We start from the raw sequence: 26774 nt of genomic DNA on the forward strand, positions 1-26774 counted from the left end.
ATTGTATATATATATATATATACAATACATGCACACATTATATATATTGTATTGTATACAATACAATATATATATATATATATATAATGTGTGCACAATATTAATGTGTTTATTTTATTTTGCATAATGTATTTATCTGTTATTTATCTAACTACCGTGGTCTTCCATACAGCTGTATCCCGCTTTTTTATACTGCGGTGTACTGCGACACACTTTCTGTCCAATCGCTGGCTGCCCCTTTCGATGTTCGTATGAATCCACCAATGATATCAACACCGTTCAGCATGGGCGGGACTTCCGGTTACTCGTATAAACCAACTGAGGCCTCCCCATGCGGTTTTGATCTTCAGGTTGACGCGTAGCTAACACCGACAAGGTAATAATTCAATATCTGGTCATTGTTGCAACTAGAAAGTTCTCAAAACTTCGACTGGCGACCAGGAAGTCACAAATTAGTTTATTTCGACATAGTGGCTAGCCTGGAATGAAATAGCTTCCTTTATTGTTTGCATTAGAGTGCTAACCGTAACTGGGCTAGCTAGCGTTTTGTAGTCTAGCATTAGTTAGCTTCGTCAGCGCACCCTCTCCCTCGTATTTGCTAATGTTCAGAGTGCGTAGTTATCCTTTTTATATTTCGCACATTTCTTTTTTTAAAGTTACTTAATTCACAAGAGGAATGCATGATGCAACCGGTCCATTATCAAAATAATTGCTCCCGTATAGCGCGTTAGGTTGCCACATTAGCAATTGTTATGCAACACAATAGCTTCCCGGTGTTGTAAACGTTTCAGATGATAACCGGTTTAGTCGGCTAACGTAAACGCCGAGGCTTCGCTGGACCAGGTTTGTACGCGAAGGCAGTTTTTTGTTTACATACGGAGCAAAAACTGTAGCGTAAACTTTTATGTGGACCCTCTTCTTTGCTAAATTAGCTAGCGTAGCTCATTCAATGGCCTCACGTCTTACAATGGGCTTTGCGGGGTGAACACAACGATGCGAGTGTTTACAGCAGTACTAGTACCACAGTTTACCAAACCAAACTTATAATGAATACAAACGCATCTTTTCACACAAATCTTATCTGGATGTACTTTAAAATGTGCTGTGAAACCTGGCACAAAGAGTGGCAACAACAGCTGGGCTCAGTTAAAAGCCCCCCCCCCCCCCTTTTAAACCAACAGGAGAGAGGGGGTTCAGCCATTGTATGAGGTGAAGGACCTGATTAAAGACAAAACCTTTTTCTGTTTTCCCTTGTTTCAGACAGACACAATGGCAGAGAATGATGTTGACAACGAGCTGCTCGACTATGAAGAGGATGAGGAGCCTCAAGGAGCCCCAGAGAGTGCAGCCCCCGCAGGCAAGAAGGAGGTGAAGGGCTCCTACGTCTCCATCCACAGCTCTGGCTTCAGAGATTTCCTGCTCAAACCAGAGCTCCTCCGCGCCATCATCGACTGTGGTTTTGAGCATCCGTCTGAAGGTGGGGGACATTTTATTCATTATTTTATTAGAATTCATTTTTTAAACGCCATGTCCCTTACTGTATCCACGTTACACAAACTGCCCGTATATGTGTCTCATAAATTCAAATATAACAATACTAGCAGGGCTGTCCCATGTCTTCATGCTCTGTTCAGTAGCTTGAGATACTTGATGTTCTAATGACACAAATACACTGGCTTAAAATGTTCTTGTGTTGTTTTTTTCCCCATTTAGTCCAGCATGAATGCATCCCACAAGCTATCCTGAGCATGGACATTCTGTGTCAAGCCAAGTCTGGTATGGGCAAGACGGCGGTGTTTGTGCTGGCCACACTACAGCAGATTGAACCCGTTGATGGACAGGTCAGTATGCATATTCAAAACACCAGGTCTATGTATTGGATTAAGTGAAGGACGCCTTACCGTGGGCTGTCTTCAACTTTCAACTCGTGGCTTGCATTAAGTAGAGCCCACATGTCCTGTTGCATTGGATAATATACCAGAATGCAAAGTGTCTGAATACGTTTCTGTACGTCTAACCCCCAGGTGTCCGTATTAGTCATGTGCCACACGCGAGAGCTGGCCTTCCAAATCAGTAAAGAGTACGAGCGTTTCTCCAAGTACATGTCCTCGGTAAAGGCGGCCGTGTTCTTTGGCGGCATGGCCATCAAGAAGGACGAGGATGTCTTGAAGAAGAACTGCCCTCACATCGTGGTCGGAACGCCGGGCCGCATCCTCGCTCTCATCCGCAACAAGACCCTCACCCTGAAGAACGTGAAGCACTTTGTCCTGGATGAGTGTGACAAAATGTTGGAGCAGCTCGGTGAGGCGTATTTCTTTATTTTTGTGTGTGTTGTATGATGGCTGATTTTTTTTTTTTTCTTTTTTTTTTCTTTTTTCTTCTTGTCATAGATTCCGCTTCAGGGTATCTGGTTACTCTATTTAATTCTGTATTCATTTGTATCTATCTGGCCTCTCTTTGTGAAACAGACATGAGGCGTGATGTGCAGGACATCTTCAAGATCACACCCCATGAGAAGCAGGTCATGATGTTCAGCGCCACTCTGAGCAAGGAGATTCGACCAGTGTGCCGCAAATTCATGCAGGATGTAAGTGTTGTTACGTCAGCACTTCACAGAACACCATTTTATCAGCCAGAAAACTGCCTCTGCATCAAAGCTGCTGCACATTTGGATTTGACACGTTTTGCCCACTTGCTGATGATGTAACTAGAAACTCAACAAGTTTACCTAACAGTCTCTTATCATCTTATCCGTTGCAGCCCATGGAAGTATTTGTTGACGACGAGACCAAACTGACACTCCACGGCCTGCAACAATACTACTGCAAGCTGAAGGACAGTGAGAAGAACCGCAAGCTCTTTGACCTGCTGGACGTGTTGGAGTTCAACCAGGTAAATCGATGGAGCCATCACACGGTGCACGACCAGTAGCATATTATATCACTTGAATTTTTGTTCGCTGTTGTCAAACATAGCAGGATATATTGTATAAGAAATCATTTAATTGTATCACTAAATGCCTGGGTTTCCACAGAAAGTCCCGTAATTTGGGATTACAGAACTAGAAATGTTGCTTTACAAGAAAACTGTAAAATATGTTACCAACGGTAACAAAATCCACCTACCAGCGCCTCCTGAACAACGCACACACATTTCAATACTTTATATCGGAGCACCTTAATAGCTGAATGGTTTCAGCAAATGCTTCTTGACCTCAACATCGCTGGTTAAATTCTGTCTCTTTTCTCCTGTTTCCTGTCGGCCTTTTGCTCGTCACTATCCAGTAAAGGCTAACCAGTGGGGTCTCCAGGAAGTTACTGTTCTAATCAAAAACACAGTCCAGGACATGCATCTCATTAAGAAGCAAATAGTTTTTGTGGAAGGAACGAGCTACAACACGTAAACTGTCTTTTAGATTTGCTGGTTTCCCCGGTCCCAGTCTGCTCTCCTGTTGCTCAGCTAGCTGGCCGTAGCCTCATATCAAACGTGGATTAAAAGATCCGTACTACTTTCATGTCTTAACTCTTGGCAAGAAGTTTGAAGCTTCTCAGTCACTGCAATAACTTCCACTGTAATTCTGTACGTGTCCACGCTCCCTCAGCAGCCATATTTCAATGCCTTTGCTTTGCCTCTAGGTGGTGATCTTTGTCAAGTCAGTCCAGCGCTGCGTCGCTCTGGCCCAGCTTCTGGTGGAACAGAACTTCCCTGCCATCGCCATCCACAGGGGAATGGCTCAGGAGGAGAGGTGAGACACGCACACACACATCTCCCCACTGATATGCCCACTCTCATAAACATAAGCTCCATTGAGCTCTGAATGCTGAGTATGTTTATGGGGCATGAGGCCTCATCAGTTAACACATCGTTGCCTTCAAAGGGGTGGGGGGGTACGGTCCAGTAATGCCTACAGCAGCTGTGTTTAACTCCCCCTCGGGCTCTGCCCATTCTTACTCCACAGGCTGTCTCGCTATCAGCAATTCAAGGACTTCCAACGGCGGATCCTGGTGGCCACCAACCTCTTTGGCCGAGGGATGGACATCGAGCGGGTCAACATCGTCTTCAACTACGACATGCCGGAAGATTCTGACACCTATTTGCACAGGGTGAGAACTGCAGAGGAGAAATACCTGCACACCTTAACGTTTGTTCTTTGTAGCATCTTTGTATTCTGTGAAGTTCTTTTAAAGGTTATTTTTGAATAGTCTGGTGCCATAAACAGTTTTGTATTAGTTGCTCGTTGTGTACGGTTTTCCATTTTTGTGACATGCGTTTCTCTGCACCCGTCAGGTTGCCCGTGCCGGTAGGTTTGGCACAAAGGGCCTGGCTATAACCTTCGTGTCGGACGAGACCGACGCCAAGACTCTGAACGATGTGCAGGACCGCTTCGAGGTCAACGTGGCCGAGCTGCCCGACGAGATCGACATCTCCTCTTACAGTAAGCCCTCACGTTTCCAAATGCCTGTGGGGCTGCCCTGTTGGAATGATTGTAATTTGTGGATAAATGGGCTCAAAGCACTTTGCTGTCGAAACAACTGTTAAATCCAGGGAGATCTTCCCAGCTAAAGATCGCCCCACAGATAATAAGCCGGTGGAACAAACCTTTTAGAGTCATCTTGGCAACTAGAGCCAGCAGTTGGTGCTGCCATGTAACTGTGGGGCTCTCGTCAAAATTGAAACTGCCCGCACGCGTTTAACCTGTTGCTGAAAAGTTGGTATGCTCAGCTGTCGCTCGCCGCGCTGATCTTTTACACGCTCAACTCGTCTCTCCTCCTCTTTTAGTCGAGCAGTCCAGATGAGTCCTCCAGCCAAGCCGAAGTCTCGTCTTCATGGACCTTGATGTTGGAAGTAGACGTGTTTCACCGTTGATATGAAAGCTCTGCTCGTTCCCCAATGTTCACCAAACCTTTGTCAGTTTTTGGGGGCGGAGGGGTATGGTCGATTTTAATTTGTCTTTTACTGTTTGTTTGTTTGGGGGGGGGTGTTTTTGTTTTTTGCTTAATGGAATTAAAACTTTTTATAAAATGCCCTTTTTACTGTTGTGGTCTCTTGTGAGGCTATTGTCTCTACTCCCATATCCATGGAATTTAATCTCAAGCAGAGCTGCAGGGGAACATGTAAAAGTGATTTTTAGCTCTTTTTATTGTTCAAACTAGTTTGTATAGTAGGTTTGGTGTTTTGTCTTTTCCCCCCCACTGCAGCAGGTCTTTACAAAGTCGTGTAGTGACATGACAATTAATTTGGCTCACATGCAGCTCTTTGAATTTCCAATTGAATGCCTCCAATAAATGAAGTCACTAAAAATCCTAGTGGTGCGTTTGCCAATTTTGATCATGATATTGTCATTAGCCCCTCGTATAATGAAATAATTGTTACTTAATGTGTATCTGTTGGTATTTTGAGGATTTAAAAATATTTCACTTCAAATTGTCCTGTACTTTGTTTAGTGCCAATTATCAAATGTAAGCATGGCTAACCCCCAACCCGGTTTACAGTAGCATGCCGATATTAGCGTTTAGCTCAAAACGCACTCAATGTACCAAAGTACAGTTTCAAAGCTGTTGGTGTTGAACACTGTGGGGAAATGTCTTTATTAAAAATGCAAAATGAACTCATTCCAACTCTTCAAAATCCAGCACGTGCTAGACGACCGGTTTCCAACAGAAATATTTGAGAAACTCATGAACGGGTTTCTTTTTGTTTTTTAATTAGACCGTAAAAAGCATGACTATCATTGCAGATGGTGTTAGAGTACACAAGTAGACATACAATCATCATGCTTTCAAATTGGCACCTAACGCTCAAAGGATCTGAACCCCACTTTGTTCAATGCTAAACTATACATGGACTACTTCAGTATAACTGTAAAAGGTTTGGCCCTTATACAGCAGATGGAACTACAAATAAGGTAACGATGCATCTGTACATAGCTGCTCTATGGTGTCCTTTAACAAAACTAGACATGCAGTACCAAAACCACAGCATCTACAAAGGCAAACAGCAATGACAACATGGCGAACAATTACAATCGCATGTGGAGTTTAGGCTAAAAAAAAAAAAAAGCCTACTGTAGCCAAGATGGTAGAAAATGCAAATATTTTCCAGTTTCACAGCAAACTGAAAAAGAACGTCTTAGCCACAAGAGAATCCAGGCTGTCTTAAGGTGCGCGAACTTGAACATGAGTCCCAGTTGAGTGAGACCACATAGGCTCTTCAGTCATAGTAAAGGACTATGGCAGAAAAATGAGAATAATACAGAATTCCCTCTCCTCCAAATGGTCCTTAGGAATAGGTTTTTGCTGACGTCCGGTCGCTGTGGCCCCGTCCTCATCGGGGCTGTAAAGCTCCTCTCTGCCTCCGTCAGTTGACGTCAACTGACAACACGGCCTTCGGCAGCATTCCTCAGAAGCAGACGCCACTATAAAACATGGACTTTTTTGTTTGGCGTGCTGCTCGATTACAGGCCCAGAGCCCTGCGGTTTTGCCCGCAAGTCACAAATTACACGTTTATCTCATTGCACGCCATTTCCAAATTTTATTTTTACAGCAAAACCGGAGAGTGGCTGATCTTCTCTCGCTGTCGCCGTCAAGAGTCAGGATTGTAATTTGCGCAAGGATCGGGCGGTCGACGTCTCGGCGCCAGAATCCCAGGCTTGTTCTTCTGGTGCTTGCTAAATGTCTCACTTTCTTGCCGAGGCAAAGCATGGGATGAATCCAGCTGTGTCAACAACCTTATGCACATATTCCCCGCTAATGCTACAAAGCTTCGACCCTTCAGGTTCAACTCTGTCTTTTCCGAGTACATACCTCCTCTTCTACCGTGGCCTTCATTGTCCATCATTAGATACAGCTTTCTGACCGCTTTGACCTCGAATGCGACCCTTGGGGAGGGGGGGGGGGGGGGGTCAAGCCCCGGATCTGTGAGAGTCCTCTCATGACTGACAGCTCTCAGCTGTTTTGTCCCTCTCTTAGACCCCCTCCCCTTCAGCCAAGCTGGTGCTCCAAACATAGCAGCTCCGCCCTTCCCTTGTGGCAAGCCACCATGTCATTACGTCTGTCTCAACAATAAATACCAGTGAATAAATACCATAAAAAGACACAAGCTGCGCTCCTGGAAGAGACATCCGAGATGCTCCATTTTCTCGCCGTCACAACCCCAGTTTTTCGCTGTCAAGTCTTCTCCGAGAGTCTTCATTTGGTTTGTCAATACTGCGTTGTTGGGAGTGCACGGACGCATGATTCCAGCGTGTTTCACATTTGGCTCCGAAGCAACGTCGGACCAGCTCTCTTAGTGGCCAGTCGGACCTGTTGCTCGGTGACTGTGATGTGAATCAACGCCCCCAACAAGAGAAACACCACCAGTTATGCCTGTGTGTGTGTGTGTGTGTGTGTGTCAGCTCTTGCTCCAGCGTCCCCGACAAAAGTCTCAAGAGTTCAGGGGACATTTTTGGTGCACTGCAGCAACATGGCGGCTGGTTGCGTCCATGTTTTGCATTAAGGTTTTGTCACAGTCTGTAGCAGTCTGGCCAGGCCAGAAACAACTCTTTATCTACATTAAAGCAGGCGCTGGTCACTTTGCTCCCGTCTGATTCCTCCTTCTTCTCCACGTTCCTCCCGTAATAAGCTCAAAGAAAAGCCGATTCGACTTGTTCACCTCGCTTGCGTCTACTTATAGATACACTAAGGACAGCTATTCTATCATGGGGATCACTATGGGGGAAGTTGATGTCTTTTGTTTTATTGTGAGGGAATGTAGGTCGGGGTGGGAGGTGGGGGTGATACCGCTAGTCGATGAACTTGTGCGTGTCTCCATAGAGCCACCGCTGAGGAGGCATGGCGGCCTCGTTGAGGTGGTTGCACTCGTCGCTGCACTTGCAGGACTGGATGAACATCACGGACCTGCTGAAGCGCTCGCCGTCGGGGCAGGCGAAGGCCACGCTGGCGGTGCGCGTGCGACGCGGCGAGCAGCAGCGGCCGTCCCTGCACACGCCGCAGTAGTTGGGCCTGTACAGGCGGGTGCTCCTGCAGCCCGCGTAGGACAGGCGGTGGGGCTCAGGGGCCTTGTGGGTGCGGGAGCACTTCCTTCCTTTCTGTGGAGGGAGAACAGAAGAGAGGATTCAGTTTTTAGTGTGTTGTAAAGTTTCAAGGCAATCCATAGTTGTTCAGTCTGGACCAGAGTGGTGGACTAAGTAACCAGTGTCATCCCTAGTCATGCAGTTAAAAATCTTTTCTGTGGTGCAGCTGTGATGCAGGTCGCTTTCCAGTGAAACCGCCACACCGCACAGCAAAATTAAATGACTCATCACTCAAGCCCTTAGATGTGAAAATCAAAGTTAATGCAGTTAATTACAGAGACAGGGGAAAAACAAAACAAAGCGCCTGAGAGGAACATGCCAGCACATTAACACCCACAGCAGCTCTGCAAACATTGGGAGGAACAGGTGCGTAACAACCGATCAGCCTCGCGACGAGAGGCAAAGTGTTTTTGAGGGTGTTGCATTTTTGAAATGCGAGAGAGCAACACAGTGGGCGAATCAAGTGCTCTTCAAAATCACAGAGCAAAGAGTCCGCGAGTGCAGCTGACAGCCGCAGTGCCGCAGGTTCGGCGTGGGCGAGCTCCAAACCCCCACAGACAAATGAGAGGAGATTTCTTTGTCACGTCTCTTAAAAGTTACAGGATTTATGTAAATTAAGTTTTTGTTGTATTGGAAACAAGTTGAACAATAACTTTTTTTTTTTGCAAATAAATTGGGTTTCGAAAAAGGCACCCAGCAGAGACTCGGAATTCACTGCCCCCGCCCAAGAAATGGTCCGGTGCGTGAACCCCCTTGTTAAATGTAGGAATGTAATTTTTACACTTTAGGTTTAATAAACAAACAAGATATACAGTTTTAATTAGCACTGCTTTAGTGCTTCAGAGGTGACGGTAGGCTGATTTTGTCACCTTCCGGACAAAGCCGGCCTAGCAGTTTCCCCCTGTTTCCATTTGTTGTGCTAAGCTAACAGACTGCATAAAAGATGTGAGAGTGGAATCAATCTTCTCATCTAACTCCAGCGCCAGAAAGTGAATACAAGTGTTTCCCAAAATGTGGAACTAATCGTTGAAGCAGCGGGCCAACCATGAACTGAGCAAAGGAGTCGTGGTCTGAAATCGGCTCAGTCGTCACCCTTGCTGAGGACGTTTCCCACACAGCAACAGAACCGTGAATAGAACGAATGGACCAGAAAGGGCTCCAGCAACAGAGGGGGATCCAGGGGCGGGGGGCTGTATACATGCCGTGATATTAATACCAATCTGACCCCTTAAGAACAATCCTTTCCTGAATCTATTCAGCATGGTGCAATCTATCCATCCCTTTACGAGAGTCTTAAAAAGCCTGCACACACATTTCTCACCTTGACGGGGATGGACATGGAGCTGCAGGGCCGAATGTTGCACAGACGCGTCTCCTTGATCAGCTTACACCGGGCGTTGTCGTTGGTGACACGAGAGGAGATGCCCATCCCGCAGCTCCGAGAACACTGGGACCAGGAAGTAGTCTGAACCGCGCACTGATCTCCCACCTGCCTCCAGGCTACGAGAGATGAAACAAAGGACGTGTGAGAGGACAATGGGTGATGCGAAACTATGGAGAGTCGAAGAAAGAGGAGCGAGATCGGCAAAAGTAATGGGGGGGGGGGAGAAAGGGCCAGTGGGAGAGAGAGGGTAAAGGAGAGGTCCGGAGATGCGAAGCACACTAGCCTCATTCACTGAACAGGCAACACTGACGCATAGAGAGGGCGATTACAGAGAGGGGAAAGCTGGGTGACAGAGGTATGTGCTGTGTGAGAGCACCTCTGGTGTGCAAGGAGCCAGTGGAAAACAAGCCTCACGTAAATGCTGACACACACACACACACGTAGATGCAGAGGAAAAGGCTCACAGTGAGGCCGTTTGTGCATCAACGGGGCTAAAACGGCTAAAACGTAAACATGATGCTTTACTGCGTGGAGGAAACAGACGGCACTCTGAGGCGACACGGCGGCACCCTCTCGCTTACCCGCCATGTGCTTGTTTCCACGTAGCTTGTCCCACTTGCGTCCCACCTCCACCAGCTCGTTGCCCAGGGCGTCCTTCTCCTTTTTGGGTTTGTAGGGGTACAGCTTCCGGTAGGGTTTCGGGTAAGGCTTCGGGAAGGGGTAGGCCGGGTAGGGAATGAAGGGGTAAGGCGGGTAGGCCGGCGGATGAGGTCGGCGGAGCACCGGGGGCACGACGGTGGTGCCCCTGTGGCAGTCGATGGTGAGGCAGCACTGGCCTGGCACCTTGACCAAATGTGGGGCGGGACAGGAGGGCGACGCCAGGGGCACGTGGCTGGGGCAGAGGGGCACGCAGCCCACCGCTCCGTCGATGCAGGTGCACTGGTGCTTGCAGCCCGCGTGGAAATTCTCGCCGTTTTGATAAATCCGCCCGTTGTATTCGCACGAGCGGCCCTCCGCCTTTGCTGAGGGAAAAGGAAGAAGACGGGCAGTTTGGTCAAAAAACATGATTTTCAGATATGAATTGTTTTTGAAAGTCACCAGAAGGAAAGATCAAACAGGAAGTGGCTCAGAAGAGAGAGGGAGGGACACACTATCTCCAGATTTATGAAGCGAGCTCTATTCTTAGATCCAAAAGGAATTTTGACTTGTTTACAACGTCCTACCCCTTCGCTGTCCTGAGTGGGACTCCCCATGCAACACCCCTAGATACCTCCCCCTTTATACAGAAACACCCCGAAATAAACACGCATAAAAAAACCGCAGTCCAGTTTGTGTACACACTGAACTACTTATATAAATCCCCGGAGTTGGCCGGGTTTCATTCGCAGCTCATGAAGGTGCTCAGTTTTTTTAAACGTGGCACAGGCTTCAAACCTGAAGCCCCCCTATCAAAGAGAAACCCCAACCGCTTGGCTCGGAAGTCAGCATCCCCACCCTGAAGTTACACATTCCCTCGCTCAACCCCGAGCTAAACCCGACGCCCAATCTAAACCCAAAAGCTCCCCCTGCGTCTCACCCTCCCTCACCCCTCTCTCTTTCAGCCTTCCCCACCGCCTCTGTGCTACCCACCCCTGCAGATGCCATGGGTACGGCCCACATCGTTGCCGTAGTTGCACTCCAAGCCTTTGTGGTGGTCACAGGGCCGTCCCTCATGGCAATCCTGGTTGAGCTGACCGGCGCACACCTTGCAGCAGCCGCAGCCATCCGGTACCGAGCTGACCCCTGGGGGACAGGATGCGGGCCCTGACGGACACTCGCACACCACCGGGCAGCCGGCAGTCACCTACAGGAGGGGACATAGAGAGCACTTTAGTTACCATTGATGTTTTCCATGTGAGGAAGCACTGGAACCGAGCAGGACAATAGTTTGACTCATGTTACACAGATCACAGAAATTCCTCAAAGTGTGCGAGGCTTAAACATTTGCTGAATACCCAGCACTGTCCCGAACCCCGCAGGGATATCTGTGACCCTCTGTCGCCTTCCGCTTGGCATTCGCCGGGCGAGCGGGGATGAAAGGTACGTCCCCCCCCCCCCCACACACACACATTCACTGTGCTCCCATCTTTTGTGTCTCACCCCCTCTCCCGCCACACACACACACACACACACACACACACACACACACACACACACACACACACACACACACACACACACACACACACACACACACACACACACACACACACACACACACACACACACACACACACACATACACACACACACACACACACACACACACACACACACACACACACACACCTCCAAGCAGGTATTTAGATCACAGAGAGCTGCCATTCTGGCTGTCCACAGTCAGATCAGCTAAAGGGATCCCTTCCTGACTGTGCTGCCACTGTCTGAACCCAGGCCAGGTCCCGGTGTGCCTGCCGTTGCAGCTCCCTCCCGTGGGTCTCGTGTGGGTGATATGACATTACACGATGCGGTGACAATAGCTATCCATTTTTAGGAGTTACATCGTTGGTACTTGAAACATCCCCTCACTAAAAGTCCCATAACACTTATAGTGTGCAGCGAGTTCATATCGGCCTTAAGTGTATTTTTATCTCCATTCGTATCACTGTTGGGTAATATTACCGCAGTGTAATTTTGGACCTACAGAGAGATGGAAGCTCATGTGCATATACTTTGTAAAAGGGGGAATTGGTGACATTTGTTTTCGGGTTAAGATGCCCCTTGAAATACTTGAAACGTTTCATGAGTTTATTTAGATTTTAGAGAGTGTCTAAACTGTGGAGGTGGATTGAAAGTACACATTGCTCAAGTGTACTTTTTACTCCACTTGATTTAATTTGACAGCTTCAGTTACTAGATACTTTACAGATTACAGATTTTACTTACTAAACGTGTGATGCTCTTATAAAACACGATGCATTATTACCGAATAAACTACCCAACATCACCTTGACCAACAACAACAGCGAAATTATATTTCACACATTCATTTATCATAATATAGTACAAAACTCACTTTTTATTCAGTACGAGTAGTACATTTTGCCAGTAATACTTGTATACTTTTACTTGAGTGACATTCTCAGAGCAGGTCTTGTATTAGTGTATTTGTATATTGCAGTATGTTTTCTGAGCACCCGATACTCTATTTTGCCTCGGACCCCCTGAGACATCCCTCAAGGACCTCTGGTGTTCCCCGAACCCCCACTTTGGAAGCCACCAAATATTACCACTTATTCTGCAAAAAAATACAATCAAACATTTAGTCATGGACGGAGAAATGAAGTGTATAGCAGGTCATTTATCACTCGTGTGCAGCTGAACAGTGGGCAGGATCTCACTCGACCGCTCCGCTTGAGCTGCTGTTGCGGTAGAGTGCGGGCACGTGAGTCTGTATTCCTCAGTGTTTACATAGAGCAGAACGGTGACAGAAAACAAACTTACCAAGCCGACTGTCACCCCATGCAAGACGGCGAATAATAGCAGTATCCCCATGCTGTCAGCTGATTCCCATAGAAGAGAAGATGTTTAAACAAAAACACTTTAGATCACAGAAAAATAAATCCTCCACCGGCTCAGAAACAATAGCTTTTGTCCACAGAGAATAAATCCGACATGCACGACGGTCCTCGAATCTCTCCCATCACTTGTAAACTTTCATCGATCAAAGTTTGAGGCTTGTGTTTTATATCAGCCCCGTGCTTTTTATGGCGGCCACGCCCACCGCGGACCTTCCTCCAACCAATTAGGAGGCAGGCGCGCGGCCAAGGTATCCCGACAACGAGGGGAGGAGGAGGGCGGGGCCTGGAGCTCCAACACGGGAGAGCTGAGGGTTCCGGGGAGGGGAGGGGCGGGGGGGAGGGGGGGCGTGGCCAAGCATGAATGCAGTCATTCATAAAAATTCAGAATTACTACATTCCAAAGAGGACCTGGCTTCTGGGTGTTTATTTATTTATGTTTGAGCGAAAATAATATTTTTGATGCTTTAAAGTCCGTTTCACACACATACCTCTGTCCCGGCTGCTGCTTTGTGAAAAATAAAATAAATATACTCAGCTGCTAGCCTGTGCTACATTAATACTCGGGGCCGGCCATGGAAAACAGCGAGGAATTTCCTTCCCCCGTTTTATAAAAATACTTTTAGACAAGAGCTGGACAGATAAAGTACATGCACAAGGCGAGCAGAGTGTTCCTTGGAGCCGGTCATGACTGCATGATTGAGTTTATAGTGATGTTGAAAATGATTATGATAATCTCCCGCGCAATTGGTCGCTCTCTCTTCCTCCCTCCATATCCTGTCTTTAGCCCCCACATCCCTTTTACCTACTCAGAGGTTCCCAGGCCACCTCTCTCTGCACACACACACACACACACACACACACTCTCAAGCACAAACAGCTACCCATGTAAAGAGACGAGAATTTAGTCCACTTTGGTTTGAAGGTTTTTTTTCATTGAAGAGTGCAGAGCGGAGGTGAGCACCGCCTGGATAATCTTCCTGTCATCCCCGCAGACACGCACACAGGAAACCAGCCATCTGCACTACCTGAGCTGGTGGCTGACGCACACACTGATGCTCTGTGTGAGGGGGTTAAATACGTATTCTACATCTAGGCGCTCTCAAACGTTACATTAAGGCATGGGGCACACGCAGTGGGCAGCCTGTAGAAATTCAGTGAGAGGGCTTGTGGGTGGTTAAATTGTTGTTTTGCCATTGCAGTTTCCCTAAAATGTATCACTAAGCAGAGGTGTGCCTGCGGTTATTTGTGCTAACAGAGATAATGTCGTCCCCCTTCATCCTCTATAAATTGCCCCCTGCACTTAACCAAATGGTCACATGATGGTGCGTTCAGCACAGACGTACACATACACCCCTGCATGCACCTCTGGCAAGCATATACTCACATTTGCATATCAGCAACACACACTCCAAAGGCACTTGACGCACACATACGAAAGCCCACACACACCTAGCTCCATTCGGTGCCTTTCATGTATTAGGCTGAAGCATCCGATGTTTCTACAAAATAAATACCCAGCGATGTTTGAAAAACCCAGACTGTCTCTTAAAAACCCTTACCGCTGCCCTGAAGATATTTTCAGAATCGTCTAACCACCTGGGTGTGTTGCATAATAACAAATATTTTCAACTAAATTTTCCAGTTGCAGCTTCCAGTTGTAAATTAAATTAAAACATTTTTTTTAAGCATTACATACAGTATATTGCTAATTGCCAACATCAGCATGGCTGCATGTTTACAATGGCAATGCCAACATCCTGATGTTTATAGTGTTAGGGTTAGTTTAGCGCGTTAGCATGCTAACATTTGCTGATTAGCACTTAACACAAAGCGTGGCTTAAGCTGACATAAATATCATTAGCTTTGCAGCCATTTGGTCATGATAAAGGATCAGGTCAGGATTAGATAAATACAAAGTGTGACCTGATGGTGGCGCTAGACGAAAAGTCTGCAAAGTGATTACGTCCACGCAAAATTTAATAACAGTGCATCAAATAACTGTTGAGATGTTTCATTAAAAACCACGGATGTGAACTTGCTGGTGGAGAGAGGATCACCAAAGTCACTAGCATACATCCTCTGGGGACCATGAATGCTCTTACAAACTTTCACAGCAATCGACCCAGTAGTTGTTGAGATAAACAGAAGGATAGAGATTTTATCCATGCCGACAGTAAATACAGTTGCAACTTGAGAAACGGGTGAAAAAAAGTTTTTCATGGCGCAAATGTTTCCATTCAGACGACTAGAAGAATCTTGAGGATTCTGGAAACACCTTCAGAATAGCAGTTGTTAAACAACTGCTTTTTTTTCTATGTTTCAAACTCGATTGTAATGATAATAATACTGACCTGAAGCACACACCGTCTGCTGTGTACAGAATGTGCTCACACAGAGGCCTACACAAGGAGCAAAATTATGTATTCACCAAACTTCCATCCTCTTCCCACACAAACCGTTTCTCCCTGTCAGTCTGCGGAGGTGATGTAACAGGCCTGTGTAAACAAGCCCAGCATGTACAGAGACAAAATGAAGCAAGAAAAAAACAAAAATACCCCGGACTTCTCCGAAGCTTGTGTGTGTGTTGTTTGTATGCACCGCCCTCACAACACAAACACACATAGACAGAGAAATATGTTTTTTTCTTCGTATTCATCTCTAAGTTCCATTGACTCATCAAAGAGCGTGTCCTTTTCCACTTCGGTCTCGGTGGCTTCCATCCTAGACATAATAAACAAACATGCAGTTTTCCAACACACCAGAGTGGAGGCTTTCATTGGCTCTCGGGGGTACTGGACGCTTGGGAGGTTTCCCCCCCGCGTGGTGACCTTTACGCTCCGAGCTGACGGAACACGTGTCAACTCGCAACGGTTAAAGTGACACAGGTCTGCTTTAAGAGTTCGCTGGACAACCTCCCTGACGCTACTATAAAAGAGTCATAGGAATGGTGACGGGGGGGCAGATACAGAACAAGTCAGTGGAAATACAAGACTGGGGGTGAGGGAGACAGAGGTGTAGGCCGCATGCATGGAGCCAAGGAAATATTAGGCAGTGAGAAGAAGAAGAAAAAGGAAGTAGATAGAACAAGAGAGGAAAGTGAGGTCAGTGGAACAAAAGCGGCTCACTTTTCACATCTGATTCTTTTCATAGCTCACAGAAAAGTGGCTTTGTGTGTCCGTGGGGACAGGTGTGGAGTGTTTGTTTAGCAGAGCTCCTGGCCGCACCTGCTCCGACACTCCTCCAACTCTTTTATGCGCCACAAACACACAGATAATTATAAATATGTACCACAGGTACACGCACGCACACACACACACACACACACACACACACACACACGTACATCTTAAATGGCAAAGCATTGTTATGTCACTGCAGCGTAACAGCCTGAAGCTCCGGCCTCTGTCCACTGTTGGAAATATTACTCTGGACTTCTCAGATGAAAGAGGACAGGTGTCTTTGTTGTCCCTTTGTGGGAGCGGGGGTCACACAAGAGGGGAAGGTTGTTGTAATTTGTCTTTGTCTGACTTTTATGGCTGAGCGTGGGATGGCCTTTTAGTGTTTTCTCGTCCTAAATTTAAACTCTATGGGTGTCCTGTATTCTAATGGTTAAGGTGCGCACCACATAAGCACAATGTCCACAGTTCAATTCCTGTCTCCATCTTCAATAAATATTACATCAAGGCAAAAATTATTATATATGTATAAGATATAAAATATCACAGTCTTTCTAGTATTTTCTGATGATTTAGCTTTTAACCCTCATTTAGGCTGTGCTGCTTTGGTTGCGCCACCAAATATTTGACTTGTACTTTGCGTTGAATGCTATTTCGCAAATGTTAGCATGCTAACATGCTAAAAGAACATGCTGTAGCACTCCTGTATTCTATGTTCTTTTTCCACTATTGCCGTATGGTGTTTATTCACTTTTTTATGCCTCCGCGCCGGCGATAGCTTTACGATTTTCGAGTTGTCTGTTCGTCCGTCCGCTCTGTTTTTGTAAACGCGATATCTCTGGATTGTCTGGAGTGAATTTCTTCAAATTTTGGTACAAATGCCCACTAAACTCAAGGCTGAACTTATTAAATTGTGGAGGTCAAGATCACTGTGCCCTCACGTCCGTCTTATTTTCGTGGTATCTCGGGAATGCCTTGAGCAAATTTCTTCAAACAGGTCCACTTGAACTCAAGGTTGAACTAATTAGAATCTGTTGGTCAAAGATCACTGTGACATAAAAAAAAACGTTTTTGGCCATAACTTAATAATTCATGTGCTAATAATGGCAATTTCACACAAATATCTAATAGAATAAAGTGATGATGTGATGAAACCTTTGGACAGACATGGATGGTGGTGGTTGGCAGAGGCCTACAGCTGCAAAGCAGTAATTCTAGCTCTATAAACGTCTCATTGTTGTCTGTGCTTGTGCTTTGACAACTATGCTCTTTCTGAAAATGGCAATAAAACATGTTTTTAAAAAGGAGACAACCACTTTGGCAAAGTGAAGTAAATTTTGTTCTGTTATTATCATCATAGTTATAATCACCATCATTTTTCACCATGAATCTTCCGAGTATGTGCACTATATGTGCTTGAGTGTGTTTGTGTGCTTGTGTGTAGCATGGACGGCTATAAGGTGACTGAAAGAAAAAGAGAGGGCACAGCCTGTTCCAAAACAAGAAATAGGAAAGAAAAACAAGCAAAGGGAGAGTGCCAGTAAGAAAGGATGAGAGGGGGGGGGATTTAAGTAATTTAAGTCACAAAGTTATTTTTAAACCAAGAACAGGAACTCCACTGTTGACTTCCCAAACACTGAAACACGGATCGGTTTAAGAGTAGAGCTTGGCGGAAAAGGAGACAGGAAGCGTGTAAACTCACATAGCTGTCAGTTGTGTCATCCCATACAAGTGTCTGCGTCCGCACATCCAAACACATTCCTGTCAGTGTTTGCTACGTTCCATGCTCACAAATTCACAATCTCATCAGGACGTGTTGGCTGCGTTCTTTCATGTAAGCCTCGGTGTGTAGCGCTGCGTTTTAAGATATTCAAGACCTCAGAACTTCAAGGACAGATGAAAAAGGCGTTCGTTTGAATTTCTGTTTGTGCAATTCCTGTTTTCCCAAGTATTTATATGTAACTATACATATGTATATACGTATATGACTATAATTGAAGACATGGTGTACATAAAGAACATAACTCTCAGGATATCTCAATTACAGGCCAGTGGTAAGCCTCGACAGAAAGAGAGGCGTCACAACATTTAAAAAAAAGATGACCAGCAAAAGGATGTGAGGAGACTCACAAAATCACTGTGGGTACATTTTCACACTAATTGAGATAAACACAAGGCCATCAACTGTAATTTTCCATCTTCTTGGCGCAAACTGCTCAACAACAGGCTTTAAGCTGTGTGCTTTTCCACCACCGGGGTGTTATTGTCAATTAAAGACGTCTGGGGAGTGAGCTGGGACAACACTTCACACACAAAGGCAGGTTGGGGGGGGGGGTCTGTATACGCAAATGAAAACACACCCTGCCATTCATGCGTGCTTTGTCCCGACGCCTCAGCTTCATCAATGGCTGTTGTATTCCCAACTCTTGCAGCCGAGACGGGAGCGGAAATACACAGCCACAGGAGGACAGCGATCAGGTGCGGCAGTTACGACGACCCCAGGAGGTCGTCGTCTGTTAGGACAGTTTGCCATGCGTCTCTCAGAGTATAGTTTCCTCTCGACCTTTAGCCCGGGGTCAGGGTCCTCTGTGATTAGCGAGGTCAGCTTTAGCAAGCACGCCGCGCCCTGATGGGGTCAAAGGAAACTGGGTCACCTGTACCTGTTCGTCAGTGGATATGCTGATGCTGCCCACTTCACCAACCACCCAAGGCAAGGTCACGCCCTCCCCTCTGGATCCCCCCCCCCACCGACTCCGTCCGCGTCTTCGCCCTCCCCTCACCTCCGAGGTGTCACAGAGAGCGCCCTTGTTCTAGTCCTCTCCTTCTTTCCACCGGGACCCCTCAAAAATCCCAGATATCCCTGCAATTTCCGGTGCAATGTTTATTTGGCAGGAAAGAGGGCTGGGGGGGGGGGGGGGGGGGGCGGGCAGGCCTTGAAAAAAGAGCCTCACTCACAAACAGTTTGGGCTGCGTTCGAGGGTAAACATGTGCGGGAGGGGTGCGGGAGGGGTACGCGAGGGCGAGCGGTAAGCGGGACTGAGGCTGGTGTGTTCTGGTCCTGACACACAGATCCCACCTCAGCAGGGACACAGAGCACCGCTCTGTTCGGGCCCCAAAGGCCACAGTCTAATAAACATCCCCCCACCGCCTCCTGTGTGTTACATCCACAGCGCCCTCTGCAGGAGAGATGAGAACGTGACACAGAAAAAACAAACACCAAGAGCCTGAAATAAACGTTTCTCTCAACGCCGTAATTACTTAACAAGTAGGACTTGATAAGTAACTTCATGCATCGCAGTTAATACAGAGGACAGATGCACATAAACGCTTCTAGAACTGTGGTTCATAACAAACATTACTTTTTGCCTTTTCACAATTTACTTTAGGCTAATTTTAAGCTAACTAGCTAGCAAACTATTTATTCTCAACTTTTTATCCATTACATTTCAGGTCCCTCGAACTCTATTTTTTCTTCAACTGTTTATAGACTGCTTTCAGCTATTCAGCTACTTATTTTATTTTAGCCTTTTGACAACATATACATTTCAACTGTTATCCACGGCTATCTAAAATGTGGAGCCATTACTTTTAGCTTACAAAAATGTGTAGGCTAGTCTTTAGCCTAGCTATCTAAAATGTTTATCATCTTTTACAAAACAAATTGTGTAGGCTTTTCATTAGCGTAGCTACAGTATTTAAAATGTGTATCACATTTAGCTAACAAAATAGTGTGGGCTATCCGTTAGCCTAGCTATCTTAAATGTGTAGGCTCCATCCATTACCATTAGCTAATGTACATGTGTATCCATTCATATCAGCTACCTTAGGTGTATCCATTACTTTTTGCGATATATTTAAACCATTTATAAAGTACTTTAAGCTAATTGATTAGACGTCTTTGCTCACTTGCAAACTATTTGTCATGCCCTTTCAATTGAAACAGGTGATGTACAGTTGTTACAACTGAATCAGTATCGCTACATGTAGTCTACTGCAGAGGTGCAAGTAACCCTGGCTGGTAGCCTCTGCACATGGGCTAATGCAAACTGTTTAGGTTATTTTCCCCCTGTATGAAAAATTAAAAGTAAAAAGAAATATGTTAGGAGTAAAAAAACATAACATCATAATGCAGACACAACTCCACAAAACCTTAACATCTTCACAGAGCTATAATAAACCAGATTGCATCAGACCGTATAGCTGTTCATGTTATTGTGTCCACCTTGATTAATTCAATTTAAAAACTGATTAAATGAAGGTATAGGAGAACAATATAGGGGAAAAATTAAGACGGCATGGAAATATTTAGTAAGAAATAAGAAAAGACAGAATTAAATCAAGAACCCGTTAGAACATAACAAGACTAAAACTCAGATCAGTACACAACCAGAGCCTCTGAACCTGAGCGAGTCAGTGGCCTCCCCTCTCTGGCTGGCCGACAGCCTCTCACTTCCTCCTCGACGAGAGCGGCTGCAGCAGCGGCACGGGTAGCTGGTGGATGAGAGGGTTTGGGTAGGTGCAGGGTGAGGGCGGGGGGGACTTCTCAGGGAGCAGGAGAGGCACGTGCAGCAGGGAGCCCGACTGACAGAGGGGAGGTAGGAAATGGGGGCGTCTGTCTCGCCTGTGGCTCGCTGCTGTCCCTTGCTCTCTGCTCACCCCGCTGCGTCTGGATGCAAATAGCCGCTGCTGGTCCTTTGGAGTGACAGAATCTCCCTCTTTGCTACCTGCGAGGCCCAGACTTTGTAACCACTCACAGAGTCTGGCATCTTCCTCTTTCTCGCTGTGTGACGGCGCTGCATATTTCTGTTTGCCTGTGCAGTCCACCTTGAAGCTCCTCTTCCTCCCCTTTGGCTGCTGCTTCTCTTTGATCGCAGGATCCTCTGATGTCTGAGGCGGAGTCACCCATCTGCCCTGTCTGCCCCTGTTTCTGCCATTGGCTCTTGCGGGCGGACAGAGGTGAGAACACAGCTGTCTGTCCTGCTGCTCGCTTTGCACCTGAGTGCTTGCTGACGCCAAAGACCGTGTGGCAGCAAAAAACCCTGACCTGAACATAACTCCCATGTGTAGATCTGAGTCCACTTCAGGCTGATGTGCAATCAACGCTGTGCCAGACTTAGTATCCTCTGAGAGTGGACGCACAATCGTACCAGCATGGTTGCCTGTCTGGATGTTCGTAAAGGCATGTGCATCCGAAGCTTCGATGGGGTGCACGTTTGCAGGCAGCACAGCTCTGGACCTGCAGAAAATAGAGCGGAGTCGTCGGTGTGGGGGCAGACCGGCAGAAGGACCAAGCGGTCCGATGCTGCGAAACAGCGGAGGAGGCCGAAGGGCGAGAGAAGGTCTAGAAATTTCAACTTTCCTCTCAACGCTTTTACTCATCCTGTTTAAAAGCCTTCCGATCCAAAGTGAGGGTGATCAAAAAGACCTTGCACTGAATTTGTAGAAGCAATCTTCTTTCCAGCCCCGCTTTCCAAATGGAGGTTGTTTAGTTTCCGCAGTGGTAAAATGTGGCACAAAGAAAGACAAAACAGAGGGAGTCTGACTCTTCATCCCTACAGGATACTCAAGGTTGTCATGACAAAGGACCATTCCTCTTGGTAAAAATGAATCAAAGAACAGAGGCTTCTCCTCCGCACTCCTGTCCTCATCTCTCCAGTCTTTTTGAGCCTGACTTCACTGAGCCCTGGATGACAACCATCTCTATTCCAAACAGCCCACCCACCTTCCATCCCTTTCATCCTGCTGCCCTCTCGGACATGAAAGGCGCAGTCCATCGACCATTCCATCTCAATGAATTATGAATTAATCGCAAGCAGCGGTCAGGGGACGACATTCATTTACGGAAGAAAATAGGATCCACACACGAGTTATTAGGCCACTTGTTTATTGTTTATATTCATAAAAACACAAACAATTTCTTTCTTTCTTTCTTTCTTTCTTTCTTTCTTTCTTCAGACCGTGTTATCACAGGCCGGTCTTACAGCAACAATGTCAGTCTACAATCATATTGTCCTGCTCATGTCACGAGGCAGTGCCTGACATAGAAATTCAATTGATGGCCTATAAATTGACATATTGGGAAGTACTCTAATTTGCCATAATGAGTATTAGAGGAGAGGATTGATACCACTCTCACATTTATGTGTGCTATACATATGGAGCTAAACCTAGGAGGCAATTAGCTTAGCTTAGCATAAAGCTAGGTTTTCGTCAAGAAAGAGTTCTGTTTGTGCATGGATTACACAAGCAAGATATAATGTATGTTTACTACTAAGTTTAGAGTTGTTATTATATGAAGCTACTGGTTAGCGTAGCATAAGACAAGGGGAAACAGCTAGCTTGGCTCTCTCCGAGGATAACAAAATCTGCTCCAACACTTTTGCGGCTCAGTGATTAATTTGTTATATCTTCTTAAAGGAAAATATACAATCTAAATATACCATTAATTAATTAAAATAATGAATGTGTCAGCTTTAATGGTGTTTGTAGATGGATTATGTCCACCTACATTATACATTAATGTATTATGTAGGATACATTGGGCAAATACATTATTATATTTGCCCAATGTTTTAGCGGTCAGGTCCTTCTGCCCAGGATCAATCTGGGAGAAAATAAGAAAAAAAAAAAAAAAAAGTTCTGCAACACAAATCTGTATTCATTTTATAGAAAATTTTACATTTTAATTTTAAATAGTTATTTAAATGAAACCATCTGAGAAGTTTAAAGGGGAACTGTCTCTTTGGTGAAACTCTTAATGACTCATAGACATCTTAAATGGGACACGCAGCCCCAACCAGACACTGTTTTCTCTAAAGGGTCACAAGTAAAAAAGGTTGGGACCCAATGGTATCATTTTAAACAATATATTTCATTTTATAAAGTTATCATATGTTCTGTAATGTAAAATGCTTAAGTTTAAGTTTCAAGTTTATTTAATTTATATAGGACTTTAAAAAGCAAACAGGTTTAGACATAAATGTTTACACATACGAGCATAGAGACATATTTGTGTGTATATATGTGGAAACAAAGCAAGATTAAAATAGATACAATTCTAAACACAATTTAAACCCAGGGATTTGGATAAAAACAGAAAAGCAGGTTACACAGAATTAAAAGCAAGAGAATAATAGTGGGATTTAAGGTGTATCTTAATAGCAGGCAGGCTTTTCCAGACCAATCAGCCGCTACCAGGGGTCTTAATCTATACAGTGACATTTACTGAAGTACTGTACTTGTACTTTATACTTCTATTTAACTCTATTTATTTGACAGCTGTAAATAATTAGATAATACATTTTCAAATCAAAATTTTACAAACAAAACATGTGATCCATATATAAAACAACATGCTGTGTTATAAATTGAACTACCCAAAATAACGCATTTGAAATCAACTTCACCTAAACCAGTTATAGAATTAAACATTGACATGTTAATGCATCAATAATGGTGTCCCAATGATATAATCATCTCAGTCTGACAAGGTTACTTTTGGTTACCTTGAGTACATTTTTCTTATAATACTTGTGTATTTCTACTAAAGTTAAATTTTTTAATGTAAGATCTTGACTTGCAATTAAGTATTTCTAATAATTTTAAGTCAATCATTTTAATACTTCTGAATTGTTGTGGAGTAGAACTATAAAGTATATGGAAAGTGTCAAGTACAAGTACTTAAAAAAATGTGCTTACACAGTACTTGAGTAAATGTGCTTGGTCACTTTTCACTGCTGACAAAATAAATACTACCTGGCTGTGAATTGTTTTCAAAGATTTATCCCCCTATTGCGTCTCTTAAACGCACTGCCCTGTACTTCCTTGGGTGGCCATGAGATGGCGCTACTCGCGGTACTGCAGCCTGAAGAGACGATAAAAAGCTGCTCGGTCCCGTTTCTTTTTTCCATCCGCGGCACCAAAGCGGAAGTACTTCAGTGGTCAGCCGAGGCCGAGATCAACGCCAGCTAAGCAGCAAGGTAAACACGGAAAACGCACCGTATTGCTGTAATTCGGTAATGCCGCGCGTGATATTTGGTGTTGAGTCGCGGAACTGTCTGGTTTGAGTGTTTGTGTGCGTCTCACGGCGCGAGGAGGCGACGGCGTGGTGAGGTGAGGTTAGGAAGCGAGGGAACGAGGACGAAGAGGGCAAAGTCATACGTAACGTAGGACGAGCCGCCGGTAGATACGCAGCAAGCATAATAAACCGTGAATACACCGAGGTATTCGTTTTTTACTTTGTTAATATTCATAAAGAAAACATTGAGTGTTTTTTACAGCTCCTTGTTGTGTTGGTGTGTCATAACAGCTGTGCAACATGGCTGTGTTAAGGAGGCACGAGCTGTTTACCTCATTTAACCGAGCTAACTTCTTAAAGACGCACACTTGATTTATGACGTTACTAGCTAATAGATACTAAAGTGTGTGGTTGAGTAACGTTTCTCACGAGACATTCCTAAAACATTACAGACTGCTACAACTAGAGGTCCGGAGTTTAAGTAAACTGTCTAAGTGATGGATAAAACCACTGTGACAGATGCTGTTGTATGTGGACGATAGATGGTCAAATGTTTATGGGGCCGATGTCTTCCGTTAGCTGATCACATGTGAAGCTCTTCAGGGCAACGATCGATACGATTAGTTAAGTAATCACGTAGTCCAATCCACAGAATATTAATCTGCAACAGGTTTCATAATCTATTCATTGCTTCTCTTTTTTTTAAAGCAAAAAAACAAATTCTCAATTGTGAATATTTGCTGATCATGTTTGTTTTTAATGACAACTACAAATATATATTTTTGGGTGTCCGAATGTTGGTCTGTTCAAAACAACCAGTTTCAATACTTGGCTTAGGTTTTGGGAAAAAAAATTGTTGGGCTTTTTTCACCATACTTTTTTTTACACCTAAAGACCAAACTGTTAATAAATGATCTGCTTAAAAAAAGAATCAGCAGATTAACCAAGAGGGTGTTTTGCCTGTCAATCAGCCCAGATCCCAAAGACATTCAATATACAATAACAGGAAGCCGTGACATCTCACCAAACCAGCAAATGTTCACATCTGACATGCTGGAACCAGTGAATTTCTAGCATTACCGTAACTTCAATTCATAAATAATTGGATTGTTGCAGAATCGATGAATACACACAGGCCTAGACTGTAGCGTATACATTTTCAATAAAAAAACACATCTTACCATTCGTCTCTCTCTGAAATGCATTGCTTGTGTTGTGCTTTGATGTAACTAACTTCTTAGCTTACATAGAGCTGGCTACTATGACATGTTCGTGTAGAACGGCTGTAAGCATGCCGGCCTCACATCCGTCTCTTGTAAGTTCAAGATCTTTGTGCGTCAAACTGGCCTGAAATCACAACAAACTCTTATTAACCAACATTCTCCTTCTGTTTTTTTACTCTTACGTCTTCCACGCAGATGGCTCACAGGCTGCTAGTGCGCAGAATTTGGACACTCTCTGCGAAAGACATCCGCTGCCTCCCAGCATCCGCCGCCGCCTCTTCTTTTTCCACCTCTTGTCTGCAGTCCGCCGCCAGCCGGGCGTCCTTCCTCTCGCCCTCCCGCTCTCTGCCCCGCTCCCTCCCTCACACCTGCCGCCGGGAAGTCTCCTTCAACGTCCAGGACCACGAGGACTTCACAGTCAGGGTGATCAACAGTGATCTGCCCGTGCTAGTCGACTTCCATGCACAGTGAGTAGCGCGGGGAGGGCTGGTAGTAGGTGACTGTCCACCTATATGACGGTATACACGCTAAACTAAAGTGAGTAACTGTAACGTTGGATTGGATTATTTCTATGTTTTCTAAAAAAAATGAAAAAAGGATTTTCAAAAAAAATAAAGAACATTTTTTGGCGCTGACCTTGAGAAAGCACTTGTTTTCCAGCTGCCCTGCCTCTTTAAATGACTAGAGGTGTTACATACAGGGTGTGTTAAAAATAAACACACGTGTACGTAACTGACCCGGGGGTATTCCACTCTCTAGTCATGTGAGGTTGCACAACACCACAATGTTCTCTGTCCAGTAGAAAGGTCTCCATCTCCCTAGCTTTAAACATGATTTGATGCATTCTGACGTCTGATTTAAACTCAAATTGATCTCATAAGGATCGAGATAGTCGGGATGCTTGCTACATGGACTCAGATTAGGTGTCATGTAGGCGATGCTTATCGCTATTTAATAAAAAATTTAAAAAAAAAGATCGTTCACCATCAATGGCAACCATTTAGAGCTGAACTGAGAAGGTAAGAAATTAAAGTTATGGCCAACAGTTACAATTTAAGTCACTCAACCTGTTTTACTGGTCCTCTTCCAAAATGTGTACTTTTAGTCTGTTCTCATAAAAAGCTGTGACCTGAAGTTCATTTTTCAGTTAAAATTTAAAGTAATTCCGCTTTCTGAAAAGTAGTGAAACGGCTGCTCGCATAAAGCCGTCTTCATCACTTTCACTTGTTTTATTTCTGCGTAACCAATAATTGTTTTTCTCAAAGAAGATATTTTGACATCTTCGCTCACAGATGGTGTGTGTGTGTGTGTGTGTGTGTGTGTGTGTGTGTGTGTGTGTGTG

The 26774-nt window shown here is 45.1% G+C and overlaps 3 protein-coding genes across 4 annotated transcripts in view; 2 read left to right on the forward strand and 1 right to left on the reverse strand.

Annotated features, from left to right (window-relative positions):
- Positions 1 to 277: 277 nt before the first annotated feature.
- ddx39ab (DEAD (Asp-Glu-Ala-Asp) box polypeptide 39Ab) lies at positions 278 to 5424 on the forward strand. Its single transcript, XM_031870918.1, has 10 exons — positions 278 to 376; positions 1261 to 1477; positions 1714 to 1841; positions 2025 to 2301; positions 2469 to 2587; positions 2761 to 2892; positions 3636 to 3745; positions 3959 to 4103; positions 4288 to 4435; positions 4780 to 5424. Exons 2-10 carry the CDS (start codon positions 1270 to 1272, stop codon positions 4794 to 4796), a joined length of 1284 nt encoding a protein of 427 aa, XP_031726778.1. The 5' UTR covers positions 278 to 376; positions 1261 to 1269; the 3' UTR covers positions 4797 to 5424.
- Positions 5425 to 7375: 1951 nt separating this feature from the next.
- LOC116396356 (CCN family member 1) lies at positions 7376 to 13144 on the reverse strand. 2 transcript variants are annotated; one of them, XM_031870920.1, is made up of 5 exons: positions 12940 to 13144; positions 11086 to 11299; positions 10038 to 10478; positions 9394 to 9572; positions 7376 to 8087 (listed from the first exon to the last, which is right to left on the reverse strand). In XM_031870920.1, the coding sequence occupies exons 1-5, from the start codon at positions 12988 to 12990 to the stop codon at positions 7782 to 7784; spliced, it is 1191 nt and encodes a 396-aa protein (XP_031726780.1). In that variant the 5' UTR covers positions 12991 to 13144; the 3' UTR covers positions 7376 to 7781. The 2 variants fall into 2 exon arrangements, with proteins under 2 accessions (XP_031726780.1, XP_031726779.1); XM_031870919.1 differs by having other exon boundaries at positions 9385 to 9572.
- A 10966-nt stretch (positions 13145 to 24110) lies between these two features.
- The window catches only part of txn2 (thioredoxin 2), a 4975-nt gene continuing 2311 nt past the window's right edge, over positions 24111 to 26774 (forward strand). Inside the window, exons 1-2 of the mRNA XM_031870921.1 lie at positions 24111 to 24171; positions 25628 to 25899. Coding sequence (XP_031726781.1) covers positions 25628 to 25899 — 272 coding nt within the window. The 5' untranslated portion in view covers positions 24111 to 24171. The remainder of the gene's footprint in view (positions 24172 to 25627; positions 25900 to 26774) is intronic.

This window comes from Anarrhichthys ocellatus, unplaced genomic scaffold, assembly GCF_004355925.1.
Source record: "Anarrhichthys ocellatus isolate YVR2014 unplaced genomic scaffold, GSC_Weel_1.0 scaffold55, whole genome shotgun sequence".
Lineage (NCBI taxonomy): Eukaryota > Metazoa > Chordata > Actinopteri > Perciformes > Anarhichadidae > Anarrhichthys > Anarrhichthys ocellatus.